This window comes from Homarus americanus, unplaced genomic scaffold, assembly GCF_018991925.1.
Source record: "Homarus americanus isolate GMGI-L3 unplaced genomic scaffold, GMGI_Hamer_2.0 scaffold7626, whole genome shotgun sequence".
NCBI classification, from domain to species: Eukaryota; Metazoa; Arthropoda; class Malacostraca; order Decapoda; family Nephropidae; genus Homarus; species Homarus americanus.
In genome coordinates this window covers 2912643-2928485 of record NW_024718273.1, presented here as the reverse complement: position 1 = coordinate 2928485, position 15843 = coordinate 2912643, and the positions used below count along the sequence as shown (strand labels likewise).

The following is a 15843-nucleotide window of genomic DNA, read 5'->3' as shown; positions in this document are numbered from 1 at the left end:
CCCTACATCCTTGTGAAAGGTGAAGAGCAGAAGCGTGTACAGCGCCCAACAGGGAAGCATGCCAAGTTTATACTTGCCTTATGTCTCATGAGTTAAGGGCGTAGAAGCCTGAAGAGTCAATGGTTTATGTCTAAGCAAGTTATTGGAAGTTCCAACAACCTGTCCCTGAATACGAATTCGCAACTTTCGACTTACAGCAGGTACCTACTTTGCTGCTAGGTGAACAGGGACCAAATGGACTAGGAAGAGTATCCAAACAACTTCCACCGGCCCGGGAATCGAACCCGTGACAGATTGATTTTTTTGTTTACAGATTGCCCCGGAGGGGACTAGTTTATTGGGCACCCCCTTACATCATGTGCAAGGTGAAGCGCAGAAGCGTTTACAGAGCCCAACTGGGAAGCATGCGGAGTTCATGCTTGCCTTTATGACTCATGCATTAAGGGCGTGGAAGCCTGAAGGGTCATGGGTTTTGTCAGCAAGTAACATAAAGTGACAGAATGATGAGTGTGTGGGGGGGAATTCCCGGTACATTTCATCTGTTTATAGCAAAGCGTGGCAGGTCCCTAATAATGTCAAGTGCCAGGCCTGTGACTAGGAGGAGGGATATCTGGTCAGGGAGGGAAGAGGTGTTGGTAACGGCGGCTGGGGACCTGTAGGAGGAGGTCATAGGGCAAGTGAGGATGTAGTGAGAGAGAGTGTGAGAGTCGGGTTGGCCATAAAGTTTACAAACAGTGCGGCCAGGCTCAGGGTTGCCAATGTACTCCCATAGGTACCTGTACCCTAGGCGCAGTCTCATGTATATAATTTGTTGAGATCGAGTCAGAGATTGATACTCTTTGTAGTGGCGGTTGGAGTCACCGGTTACAGCGTCATAGTGGCATAGTGTGACGCTGCCCCGTTGTTTCAGGTGTGTCCATTTTACGTCGAATGTTTCTCGTTGTGTGGCGTGTATGCGAAATTTGAGATGATTCAGGGAGAGGGCGAGGGAGGCTTCAATATCTTCTTCTTGTGTCGCTTCTTTGGCAAGTCGATCAACAGTCTCACAGGCAGTTATTCCTATATGTGACGGGATCCAAATAAACTTGACACGGATGTCATCAGTTTGTTCTAGCCTGGCGACGGCGGCTAGGGTGTGTTGGGCGGCAGGGGAGGAGGGTAATTTGAGCCTCGCTAGCGCAGAAGTGCTGTCACTGATTATAAGGAGGTTCCGGCGTTCAGTGCGAGCATAGGTCGCCCCCTCATGAATGCCCGCGAGGATGGCTATGCTTTCAGTGTCAGTGGAGGAGGCCCAGTCGTGGACCCTGATTTTCTTGCGGGCCTGGCGCTCAGGAATCCATACAGCTGCCCCAGCGCAGCCCAGCGTGGTGACAGACCCATCGCAGTACAGTAGACGAGGATAGGAGGGAGGGAGGTCGTAAGAGAAGAGGCGACATCATCAATCTGCTCAAGGCAGTTAAGTTTGAGCATATACCGCAGTTGGGTGGATTTACAGGGAGGTCCACGGCGGTAGAGGTGGATGAGTGTACTCGGGAGGGAGAGAGGTCGAGGAGGTGTAGAGGTGATAACGCAGGATGTCAGCAGCAGTGTGGAGGGGCCAGTGTTGAGAGAGGGAGGGAGAGGTAATGGGGCAGGCCGGCGCAGGAGGGAGTCAAGATGTGAGTTCAGTGAGCGAGACAGGGGAGTCGGTTGCTCACTGCGAAGAAGTTTAACACCAAGGATGGCATTGAGAGCAGTAATTCGATCAGTTCACGCTGCATGACTTCTATTCTGGTGGTCATAGGGCAGCCGAGGATGAGTCTCATCGCTCTGTTTTGGATTTTCTCTATGCTTTCTTTCTCGCGTTGGGAGGCAACTACAAGGACAGGAGAGGCATAATCTATGTCAGCTCTGACGATAGCAATGTACATGAGACGTAGGACCCTGACATAGGCTCCTTTGAGGCTGCAGATAAGGGACTGGAGGGGCCTCGTTCGTTGGCGGCACTGGCAGATGACGTGGGCGGCGACAGCAGAGGTGGTGGCGCTGGTAGTGGCTCGCACGGGTAGACCAAGGTACATGTAGGTGCTTACTTGATCGATGTCTTGTCCTTGCAGAGTCAGCGGAGTCTGACGCCGGAAGTGTGAGATGAACTTGGTTTTAGTGTGTGAGATGACTAGCCCGAGTGTTTGACAGGTCCGGGCGAACGTGGAGAGTCTAAGTTGTTCATGTTGCACTGTAGTAATTTGGAGGAGGATATCATCAGCGTAGCTTATGATGTGACCGTCTAGGGCGCTCAGCGAAGATGTCGTTGAGGCGGCAGATGGAGTTCATGAGTACATTAAAGAGTGTAGGGCTGAGTACACCTCCCTGAGGAGTGCCAAGATCAAGGTCCCTGCTCGTAGAGTAGTGACCCTGAAACCGGACACGGGCCTGTCGACGGGAGAGGTAGTCAGCAATCCACGTGAGGAGTTTGCCCTTCACATGTGAGTGAGACCGTGACATCACATAGCTGCCCTGCTGGTCTTGACCTCCCGACACTCTCGTTCGTCCGGTGTTGCAGTCCAAGACAGTTTGATTTATCTTCTGGTTTTTTTCTTTAGTTCTCGGCGAGTTATTGGTGTCTCTCTATATGCTATTACTATGTACACTGCATCTCATTATGAAAGGTCGAACATATGCTCAATCACACTCCTTTAGAAAACACAGAAAAAAAATCAAATTTCCTTTGTGGCAGCAATAAATGCCGTTCATGACAGCCCAGCTTGTTTTTTTGTGTGTGTTTTAACTATTATTTACTTATGTTCTCTTTTCTGGTTCTCATCAACGAATATATCTCTTTGTGCTATCACTGTGCACACTGTATCTCCCTATGAATGGCAGATTGTAGGCACAGTGTCAGTCCTTGAGAGAGCACACACACAAAAGAAAAACTTTCTTCGTGACACCAATAATACGACTTGGTTACTGCCGGCAGGGGTGTTTGATTACTTGCTCCAAATAGTTTTTCACTTCAATTTATTTACAATCTCCTCCGCGGTCACTGTTGTCACTAAGGACTGTCTTAGTTAAAGGTGCAATACTACACTCACTGATCGACCTTCGGAAGGCCAGTCACAGCCATGAAAACAACTCATTAAGATTTTCTGGATAAATCTTGTCACATGGCAATGATTTTGTGGTTGTATACCTCCCGGCCCATTCCTCTGGTCAGTAGAGAGTGTTTCTTTGTGGCGCTTACAGCCGATTCGCCAGGCAAGAAGATGACGGTGGCAATGTGTGTGATGGAGGGTGCTGGAGGGGGTTTTGAGAATTGCAATTAAATGCCAGGTAGCGATGTGTCCTCCTAATATTACGTATTTAAGTAATTAATAGATGTTTTAATTGCCTGTATGTTGGCCTGGCGAGTTAATGCTAGGCATTTACATACCTTGGTATAAAGCTGGACGTCGCTTTCTGGATTTTATCACAAAAACTATTTTTTACAATAAAACGTTTTTTTTTCATTATACAATCGGGAATAATGTTAAAATCCTACATCAATTTCCACATTGTGAACATCACTAAGACGACCTTCATGCTCTGATGTAATCACTGTCCAATTTCCGCCGCTCAACAACAAAGGCCTGAGTGCCAACACGCTTTGTTACAGAGACGCAACATCGATACGACCCGAATGACCTGTGGCCTAAACAAAATTATGGCAAATTATTATGGTGAAATTATTATAATCTGAGAACTCCACATCAACCCCCTTCCCCCTCTTCTCAAAAAATATAAAATAAAATAAGATCTGTAAGTTTTGAAAAATGTTGTCTTGTGTGAGCACCAAGGCTTGTCAGTGCTAAAGGACCCTGTATTTAATGCCCCCCAGATACATTAGAATAACAACAATCATTCTCTGTCCCCTAATCAAGGGTATCTCTGCATCCCTTACTGCACTTTTAACTTTGGGCTCACCATTGTTCCTGCAACTGTCCCTTATCAGCTATACGTTACAGACCCCAGCATGAGTCTTATACCTAACTGTTACACATAAGAGAGGACTCACCATTGTTCCTGCACCTGGCACCTTTCTTATCACAAAAGATGAAAGACTCCATCTCTCCTCCCATCACTGGTCGACACTCTACTTCAGTAATGTAGTGGTCTGGACAGAGTGAGTAAGACTGAAAAGATATGACATTTATTGAAGAGCTTTCCTTTCTTTATACATGAAATGCATAAATAAAAATAAATAAAGTACCATTGAGGAATACTGTATGTTTATAATGGTGAGAGCCTCCATCCTGTAAGTGTTGCAGAATGTGTCCACCACGGGTTATTTATTTTTCATTTAAGTTACGATGGTGTGCATTGGGAAAAGTCTTTGGAATAAGGAATACAGAAGGCAAAAGAATATGGTGTTTGAGGATGCACTGTATATGTATGTAACATGTTATTTAAGAAGAGGTCAAATAGGGTGATCATACACACATCATGTGGCACAAAAGCCCAGATTGACTACATATTTGTCAGAAAAACATACAGGAACCTTGTTAAGAGACATAAAACCGATAGCAAGGGGAAGAATGTGACATGTTGCTTTGAGGATGCAGAGAAAAACAGAAGGTGTATGTTAAGGAAGCATTTTATGCTTATTGGGAAGAGTGGAATGGGTTAGTGACAGTGATGTAGCAAGATCCTGGACCAAATTGAGGGACTAAATGATTGACCCTCTTGGAAATAAGCACCTGTCAGCTTTGTCAGCTATCCTTGGTGAAATTGCCTTACTGTTTACCATTATCATTCAAATAATTGTTGCTCACATTTGCTTCCTTCGATATATTTAAAACAATTTCACACACACACACACACGCACAGACGTACTTCTTTTTCATATATACATATATATATATATAAATATATATATATATATATATATATATATATATATATATATATATATATATATATATATATATATATATATATATATATATATATATATATATATATATATATATATATATATATATATATATATATATATATATATATAGATATAGATATATATGGAGTAGGTACTCTATAAAAATATTAGTGTATTATGCAAAGTCCACTTAACTTAAACCAAATAAATACCTTTCGGATCTCGGTCACAAACTCAAACTCGCCATCAGCATTTGGAATGTGCATGTTGTACCAGGGACTCCAGCCTGGCTCCTCCTCACAGCTTGGGGGTTTCACAGGAACAATTGGTGGGCTGGAAGAGTTACCTAAATTAGCTTAATAATACTGATGCTCATGTTCTCTAAAGTTGATCAACTTTGTTTGTTGTGAAATGAAATGCCCACAATGTAAGCAGCAAGTCCACCTAGTTACTTATTAGTCTTAAGTCCTCCCAGTTGACTATAAATAGTAGGTCTACTTAATATCTGTGCACTCCGAAACAAAATTTGCTACGTTAATGCTGGTGGTACAGAGGTAACGCACATAACTCTCACCAATAAGTCAAGAGTTTGATCCTCGGTCCAGACTCACGTGAGACGGGTGTTATCCAGCGTGACCCTCACTACCAAACACCACAGGTTTCTCCTGTACTAACACTGGAAAGATCAATTGCCTAAATGGCTAGTAACCTGATAAGTGGTGAAAATTATAAAGTATATAATAAAATGAGTTTGAGGGAGTTCAGCTTGGATATCCTTTGTGTAAATGAAATGCGGTTGTATAAATCCGATATTTTTTCAGTGCTCTTGCCAAGACATTCTCTCGTTCAACCTGCTGCAGGAGCTCCGGGTGGTGGAGTGGTGCTGATGGATTCTGTGGCCCTGCTCAACATTAGAGACATTAATATGTAGGCATTAATAAATCTTCATCGCCAGGTTATTAAAATTGCTGTTGTTTATCATCCAGGTCACCCAGGCACATACTGTATAAGGTGTTCGTGGATGAACTTGGCTGATTTCTCGAGACTTTCTCAGGAAAGAACAAGCGACAATTGATCTGTGGTGACTTTAATGGACGAGTTGTCGGTTCTGGGTATACACAAGAAATACATTCTGCCACGTTCGTAGAGTGATACTGTATATATATAATTTGTAATAAAAGTTTAAAGTCCTGCTATAATATTCGAGATAAGTATATTTTTTTAGAAACAGGACCGCCATTTGCAATGACATAGCCACCTTCCCCGCAGACGACGTTCTCCATCAAACTCACCACTGCAGTTGGAGGTAGCACAAAGGATGGCCTCTTCAGACCCCAAATACCACGTTCAGGTAAGTTTTAAGTTTTTTTTTTATGGTCTAAGTCATGGACATTTTATAAGTGAAGAAACGTGCCGTAAAGAGCAGCTTATGGACATAAATAACTCCCATGTTCACACCAGTTCAGCTGTCAAGTATTCTTACCTGGGAGACTTTCTCTTTTTTCCCCAGTGCATTTACAGAGTATATCATTACTAGATGGAGATACCAGTCAATTTAGAAGTACAGGAAATGACATTGTCTGACTTTGTTTTGAGAATGCCTGATACTAGTTAAAAACATGACAACATACTGTAGTGCTGTTATTGTTTTGATGATTCATAATTTATATTAATTAATGGGTATAATTTTACTTTTACTACCATAAGTATTTGGATGCTTAGATTCGAGATAGGCTATACAGTATTGGGTACATTTTAAGTTTTGGTCATCCCTGTACTTAGACATGCAGACTATGATTTTTCTGGTAGTTTGCGATGTGTTATGAACGATTTAGACCTTCATTTCTATCGGAAATCACTAGTTTTGTGTTATTACCCCCACTCCCTTACCTGTGTATTTTAAACTTATTTTATATCTTATAATATAACTTATCATAACCTAACCTAACATATGACCTGTATTTTCTTATGCGACCGAAAAATGTTTTGCGACAGAAATCCCGTAGAGATAATGTGTCTTATTGTTTAAAGTATTTTATCCCATAGTTAGAGTCTTAAGGTTCCCCAGATGACCCAAACCAAAATAATACCAATATTGTTTGGAATATTTATGCTATGAAATTTGTAGTATGGGCAGCTAATATCCATTGAATGAGTTAATGTGCTTTGTAATATTTATATATTCAATATAGCATTACTCTGTTGCACAGTAAAGCACAATTAATTATCTAATAATATTATTTACAGAGTAGCCGAGAAGGTTGGACAACAACTTCCAGGGTTCATCAAGGCAGAAGAAAGAAATTTACCAAAAGTAGGCGTCTTTATGATTATAGAGTATTATCAAGAACTCCGCCATCCAACTTTGACGCACACACATTAATTACATCTGTCGTCTGATCATCTCACTCTGGCCATGGTCGTCCATAGTCCTTCCACAACATTAAATATAGACATCAGTGACGAAAACTTACATTTTCCAGACATGAAATAGAGAACAGTGATGAAAACTTCCATGTTGGAGTTATCGGTGTTTTGTATCATTTTGGCACCCAGCAAGTAAATACACATTAGAGTAGTAATTTATTTTAACTTAAATATAAGGCATGTCTGTGTATATCAACATTGTATTTGGCCACAAGTCCTGTATTTCTGCTGGTAACAACACATACACCACAGCTGGCTGCCTCCAGGCTCCCGCCCGGTGGCTTGCGTTAATCTGTGATGTCACGACCAATCACAGAGCTACTTTAATCCTTATTTTTTGTTTACACTTTTTGACCCAATTTATTTAAAAATATCATTACCATATATAGAGTGATTGCTTTTGCAAGTCGTAAACTTAATGATGTCTAAACACGTTATTCAGTAACGCATCTAGAAACGTTAGCTGTTGTCTGGGCACTGAAGAAGACTACAGTACATAATTTTTGGTTATAAAATAACCGTCTATGCAAATCACGTGGCAGTAACAGCTGTTTCACGGTAAAAATCTTTCAGGTATCTGACCATTCACCAGTTTGAACACGAGTTCAAGTATTTATACCGGGACGAGCGAATGTGGTCGCAGACGCTTTGTCCAGAAACATAGCACCAGTGATGCCTCTATCATCGTTCTCCCACTCGCAATTATGGGATGAACAACGAGCCGATCAGTGGTGAAGAGAATAAAAGTAAAAGTATAACGCGAGATATACAAACTGACAATGCCTACAATTCTCCCCGAGTTCATCACGTGCACCACTTCACCACTTACTCAGATGTCTAAACCTCAGCATATTGAGAAGTGGCAGCAAATTCTAAAAATCAGTTTTGTTTACATAAATAGGCAAGAAAAGCTTAAACTACAAACTTCTGGTATATGCGGGCATTTAGGAAACACAAATAATCATTGTTTTATTTGTTCAAGTGTGCTAGAAAAACTTTAATGTGTTTGTTGTTTTTGTGGGCATGCTGTGGCTTCAGGAACCAAGTGAAGTGACACACTGAATCTTTAGGAATGGGTCAGTCAGAGGCAGCAGGCTTTTCGCTACTGTACAGTATGGTAATTTTTCTTTATTTTCCAGATGAACCCTCTAAGATGAACCCTCTAAGATGAACCCTCTAAGATGAACCCTACAAGATGAACCTTCTAATCATTGTTTGGTCAATTTTGGGTGCCTTCAGTCCCTAACTCCTTATATTGTACTGAATTATTGTAAATAGATTTCATATCACGAATGTTTACTTTGCGAAAGTATTCATCTCTATGTCACAAAAGAACATGGGGCTACTTTACTACACAATACTTAAGATCGACGACAACACCTCCCTGAAGATATATGATACTCACATGGTAGTGAAGTTCTCAGGTATAGGAGAAGTTGAGACGGAGACAAGGATGGGGGTAGTAACCGTGGTGAAGACAGCATCTAATGGAATGGAATTTTTTTTTATATTAAATCAATTTATACCCATTCAAATGAAAAACTAAAATATCAAAATGCACAACATTTACTGGACATAATATATAATGTTAGCATGTAGTTTGTATACACAGATGAAATCAAATTGCAATTCTAAATTCATCAAAAAATAGTATGGGGCAGGGGGTGGGGTATAAGATATAGTGTGGGGGCAGGGCATCAGGTATAAGGTGGAGGCAGGGTATAGGATATAGGGTGGGGGCAGGGTATGGGATATAGAATTGGGGGGCAGGGTATGGGGATTATGGGATATAGGGTGGGGGCAGAATTATGGATATAGGATTGGGGGCAGGGTATAGGATATAGAGTTGGGGGCAGAATTATAGGATATAGGGTGGGGGCAGAATTATGGGATATAGGGGGGCAGGGTATGGGATATAGGGTTGGGGCAATGGGATATAGGCAGAATTATGGGATATAGGGTTGGGGCGGCATGGGATATAAGGGTATAGGGGGGGGGGTGGGGGATGGGATATAGATATAGGATATAGAATTGGGGACAGGCAGGATATAGGGTGGGGCGGGCATGGGATATACAGGGTATAGGATATAGGGTGGGGGCAGGCTATAGGGTTGGGGGCAGAATTATAGGATATGGGTAGGGGATACAGAATTATGGATATGGGGCAGGGCAGGGTATAGGATATAGGTTGGGGCAGAATTATGCAGGGTATAGGATGGGGGGCAGGGGATATAGGGTGGGGGCAGGGATATAGGATATAAGTGGGGGCAGGGTATAGGATATAGGGGGGCAGGGGGGGCAGAATTATAGGATATAGGGTGGGGGCAGGGGATATTGGGGGGGATCAATTGGGGGCAGGGTATAGGATACAGATTGGATATAGGGGGGCAGAATTATAGGATATAGGGTGATGGCAGGGTATAGGATACAGAATGGGGACATAGGATACAGGGTGGGAGGATTATAGGGATATAGGGTGGGGGCAGGGCATCAGGTATAAAGGTGGGGCAGGGATATAGAGATGGGGCAGGTATAGGATGTAAGGTGGGGGCAGAATATAGGATTTAGGACAGAGTATAGGATATAAAGGTGGAAGCAGGGTATCAGATAAAGGTGGGGGCAGGGTATATAGGATATAAGGTGGGGGCAGGAATTATAGGATATAAGGTGGGGGCAGGGTATAGGATATAAGGTAGGGAGGGCAGGGTGGGGATATGGGACGGTATAGGAGGTTATAGGATATAAGGGGGGCAGGTATAGGATAAAGGGGGCAGAATTATCAGATAAAAGGTGGGGCAGGGGTATAGGATATAAGGTGGGGGCAGGGTATAGGATATAAGGTGGGGGCAGGGTATAGGATATAAAATGGGGGGGTATAGGATATAAGGTGGGGGCTGGGTATAGGATATAAAGGGCATTATAGGATATAAGGGGGCAGGGTATAGGATATAAGGTGAGGCAGGGTATAGGATATAAGGTGGGGCAGGATATAAAGGGGGCAGAATTATAGGATATAAAGGTGGGGCAGGTTATAGGATATAAAGGTGGGGGCAGGGGTGGTATATAGGGCAGGGGCATAGGATATAAGGTGGGGGGTATAGGATATAAAAAGGTGGGGGCATGGATATAAGATTTATAGGATATAAGGTGGGGGCTTATAGGATATAAAGGTGGGGCAGGGTATAGGATATAAGGTGGGGGCAGTCAGATAGGTGGGGTAGCAGGGTATAGGATATAAAGGGGCAGGGTATAGGATATAAGGTGGGGAGCAGGAATTATGGGGGCAGGGGTTATAGGATATAAGGTGGGGGTATAGGATATAAGGTGGGGGCAGAATTATAGGATATAGGATAGGATAAAGGGGGGTATAGGGGGCAAGGATATAAGGTGGGGGGATATATAGGTGGGGGCCAGGGTATAGGATATAAGGTGGGGGCAGGATATAGGGTTAGGACAGGTATAGGATAAAGGGTGGGGGCAGGGTATCAGATATAGTGTGGGGTCAAGGCATCAGATATAAGGTGGGGACAGGGCATCAGATATAAGGTGGAGGCAGGGCATCAGATATAAGGTGGGGGCAGGGTATAGGATATAGGGTTAGGACAGGGTATAGGATAAAGGGTGGGGGCAGGGTATCAGATATAGTGTGGGGTCAAGGCATCAGATATAAGGTGGGGACAGGGCATCAGATATAAGGTGGAGGCAGGGCATCAGATATAAGGTGGGGGCAGGGTATAGGATATAGGGTTAGGACAGGGTATAGGATAAAGGGTGGGGGCAGGGTATCAGATATAGTGTGGGGTCAAGGCATCAGATATAAGGTGGGGACAGGGCATCAGATATAAGGTGGAGGCAGGGCATCAGATATAAGGTGGGGGCAGGGTATAGGATATAGGGTTAGGACAGGGTATAGGATAAAGGGTGGGAGCAGGGTATCAGATATAGTGTGGGGTCAAGGAATCAGATATATGGTGGGGACAGGGCATCAGAAATTGAAGTGAAAAAACATAATTGAGACAAGCAATGAGGCACCAGTGCCTGATGGTAGCCAAGACATATCATTGGTGCCACAAAAAAGTTTTTCTTTTGTGTGTGTGTTTTCTCAAGGACTGTAATTGTGATCGTAATCACCACTCATAGGGACATACAGTGTACATAGTGATAGTACATACAAATAAATTCGTTGATGAGAGCTGGAAAAGAGAACGTAATTAAATAGTAATATCTCTGTAAACCGGAATCCTCCAAACCCGGAACTCTCCGATAGCCCGAATTGAAATTTGTTCAGAAAATCTTTCCCAAAGCTGGAATTTTCTCCAAATTTCCAGCTTTGGGAACAAATTTTCCGGGGCTGAAAATTGAAATTTTTTTCTTTAAATGTCTTGAATAAAGACGAAAGTTAAAGTTTTTTTTTGGGGGGGGGGGACCTGACCTGACCTGACCTGACTCAGTGTCAGGTGGAGGTAGGGTGGGGGATTAGTGGTCTCATATTACTGACCTTCTGATGGAATGTCAGGTCACCCTTTCTTGGGTGGAGGATTAGTGGGTTTCATGACCTAAAGAGGTCTTGAGTAAACACGAAACCTAAAGTATTTTTAGGGAGATTGCGATAAATATAAGTATAAATGAGCAAGGTTGTATCCCTTCAACTTTACGCTACATAACATTTAGGATATGGAGTGAGAAAGCTGAAGTATGTGGGTAATTAGAGAGATGGAGTGGAAATGATAAATGTGTCCCAGAGCCTAGAAAAGGTTGGGGGCCACTGAGGCAGCTGCAGGCGTTCTAATCTCTTCGAGTAGCTGAGGTTTCGTAGAGCAGGCACCAGTCTGGTGGCCTTCTTTTGGATATTTTCAATCAACTGACAGTCTCTTGCATATTTCAGGGACCAGACGGGGTGACAGTACTTCAGACCGGGAAGCACCTCGCTCTTCACTCACTTCACTAAATATAATCCAACTCTTGATGCACAGTACAGGCTTCATTGTAATAAAGACTTTTTTATGCAATATTACTTACTGCAGTCACAGAGGAAGGAAACTTCATAGTCCCAGCAAGCATTAGCCCCTGTTGCATCATCCCGGCCCTGGCACATCAGTCCCTCCTCCAATGAGCACTTCACATTTTGCTGTTCTGTGTGGGGTCGGTGGGTTCCTACGCTCCTGCAGGTCATGTCCACAATTTGGGCACGCATGCAGAAGCCCTTGTCATCAGTGCCCTGAAAAATTTAGTTTGTTATGTGCTGTACATTTTCACTAACTAATTTCTTGATAATTCCACAGATCCTCCTGAGAATAATACTTAAGTATGTTCTTGCTACAATTTGTGACTCCAGAGTAAACATGATAGAACAGGACTTACTCGCAGTTATCTCGGTCACTAACACTGGTGAGGAGCAAGTACAGTATGAAACGTTGCCATTATCATCATTTACAGTATATTTTTTTCTATCTTTGAAGGATTATTATTTTAACAGATAACAGTTCATAGTTTTTTCAAGAGAGTAAATGTGTAAATACAGTTAGAAAATTATAATCAGAATAAAAGGCATCCCCAAAGTCTTAAAGTTGTTTAATTAAGGACTTTGTACTGTTGTGTATTTCACTCTGGGGTCAACTGAGAATAGTGGGCCAAATGGGGGAGGCTTTTCTATGCACTTGTACTGCACTCAATAGTCCAAACTTTTGACTAATCCAGACCCCCTCACCCCATTAGTCCAGAAAACCGTCGCAAAATAACCAGAGGCTACTGTACAGTATTATGTAATGTAATATATATCAATTTATAATACAAGCAAAATACCTCGTTGATCTTCTCTGGCACCCTCTCTTTGTCAGAGTTCTTCCTGGAGGCTATAGGCTGGTCTTCACTGATCCATTCTGTCCACCCACTCCTGCAGTCCAGCCCCACAGTTGGGGTTATGATAGGTGGAGTGGTAATTTTGAAACTCTCAGTCACAGTGGTAGTGCAAGGAGTTCCACGACAAACCTTCTTCTCATGTGAACAGAAGCTGAAATTTGAAACATATTTATATTACAGCTCAAACCTCACTCTTTAAGAGCTAGTAATAGGAAAATGTGGCATACCTTCCCCCTATCATGGTGTTATGGGTGGCAGTTAACATACAACCACCTGTCAACCTTTTAAAATAAAATCTAGAGTATACTCTTATCAGATGCCTTTTATCTTATCAAAAGTAAAGTAAAGGGAAATCAGTTATAAGTAACTACTGTTTAGTCTTCTACAAAACTCACATTATGCTTACTTTCCTCCCCAAACTTTACAATTGTAATATGTGGCTGTCTGCTGTCTTGTTTAAAGCTTGGAAATTAATAAGTTTTCTCCTATAATTCATTAATAAACCAAGCATATAGCCTAAAAACAATAGTCTTTCACCAAATGCAGAGGTTACATTCAAGAAATCTCCCAGGTTGGCAAGGAGTGGGTCTCATGTGAAATAGGAGCTTAGGGGAAGTCACCCATGAGAGTCATGCCTAATATTTTATAGTGTACAGTTCAGAAATTAAATATATGTACAGGACATACGCTATACTTATTCTTATATAAGACTGTATATAACTACTGCATGATACGCTGTGCCAGTACAGTACAAGAAACATTTGAAAAAAAAAAGTGTAATGGAACAGTCTCGTGAAACTACACGCCTGCTCTCTCAACATTCCCCTACCAACATAAATATCCATATGAAGCTTTTAAACTCTACAATTTTTTTTTTTAAGAAATGAGATCATAAACATAAGAGAAGACAACCTCCACGTCAGTGCTGGGCCTATCAGGTAAGGTTCACAACTGGCACTTCCCAATTATATCTCCATTTTTTCCAGTTTTATTTTACTTTATTTATTTACTAGTATTTTCCTCCGGCCAGCTTACTTGGCAGATGGGTGGTTGATCTGTTACCTGTTATGCGCTGTTCACAAGGTCTCGGCATATATTGGCTCCTGATTGCACCTGAACAAGCCTGGACTTGAAAGAGTTCACAGCCTTTAATCTACAGAAGAGAACTCTGACAATTTTCAGTACTTATGGCATCTTTAACCTGAGGTTGTAACCTCTAGTGGGGCTGCCATCCACAAGCTCCAGATATATATTGTACACATGCCTGAGTACAGTAAAGCCTCGCCAGCCATGAATTTCTCTTCTGTGGATTCCGGGTATCCAAGGTTTCTACTCTGTATACCATTTCACAAACTACGACATTGAATTTCGAGTATCTGTGAATTAGTGTGGCGTCTTTATTCATCCGTGGTCTCATGTATTCCTCCTTTAATGTGAGGAATGAATAAAAATAATACTAACAAATAAAATAAAAGAAAAATACAGCATTGCCATTTGGCAATCGTTTCACAAAGGACATGGGGGGCAAGAGTCCTCTCCCCCACAATCGTGGGCTAACTCCCTTGGACGTAAGAAATGCTTATTCTCTGCATTGATATCTGTTGTTTTTTTCACAATCTGTATGAACCATTGTGTGTACATGTAACAGTAAAAAAGAAAACAAAATTATGTATATCTACCTGAAACTATGATTTAAAAATGAACTATAAAGCACCTCACAGCTTGGCCTGGTGGAGAGAGACTGAGATCCCCTTCCCCTCCCATAATCCGACACTAACTCCCATGGACGTAAGAAATGTTTATTCTCTTTATGTTTCTGAGCTCTCCAGTCCTTGTATCTCCTCACTCAACACTAGTTCCCCAGGGACAGTTCCATGATCTCCATCATCTAGCAGTTTAGACAACTGTCCTTCATCCTCCAGTTGCACATCACTCATTTAAACTAGGAGGAACACTATGAGTCACATTGTATCATCATAATAATACAAGGGAGATAACATTTTCTCCCAAACATAATCAATATGACTCATAACCGTTATATTTCAGTAAGATATATCATTTAATATTTCTTATTGTTATACGAGTCACCAGTGTGACAATCATAAACAATAACTCACTATATCATACACCTCTCCCTTCTCTTATCTCAAATGACCCTCAGCTCAATGAACTTTGTTCCTTCATTAAGCCAACTTCATTTTAGAGTGCTTATATTTTGAGGGATCACCAAGTTCTCTATTTGTTGCCAATCAGGGTGCACAGACATCGCCGCTTCAATTAATCATGCTTGAGCGATGATGCCTGAGTGAGCATCAAGTCACCCGGAAGGGTTGACAGTGCCGAGCTGCTACCATAGCGCTCCATCGGCTAACATCGTTCACCATTACTCTAGCAAAATGTATTGGGCTGAGAATTCCACCCTGAATTTCTCATTTAACCCATACTGAGGATACAAGGTTCATCCCAACATAACTCTAGATTGCTAGTAAGACCGGAAGGTTAGCGTCCGGATCACTGAGACTAGCAGCCTCGCTAAAGTTCGCCTGGAAAGGCTGAACCCGCTGCTGAGGACATGAATAAAATAGTTATGAAGACAAAAACTTAATTTCTGAAAGCCGGAATCCCTCTTAACCAGAACTCTCCGATATCGGGAATTAAAATTTTCC

At 42.2% G+C, this 15843-nt stretch overlaps 1 protein-coding gene across 1 annotated transcript in view; it reads right to left on the bottom strand.

Moving 5' to 3' along the window:
- The window catches only part of LOC121859372 (hemocytin-like), a gene marked incomplete at its 5' end in the record, with an annotated part of 457920 nt that overhangs the window by 303772 nt on the left and 138305 nt on the right, over positions 1-15843 (bottom strand). The window contains 5 exon segments of the mRNA XM_042356148.1: positions 4031-4148; positions 5104-5224; positions 8724-8802; positions 12338-12536; positions 13121-13328. Of these exon segments, the coding sequence (XP_042212082.1) occupies positions 4031-4148; positions 5104-5224; positions 8724-8802; positions 12338-12536; positions 13121-13328 (725 nt within the window).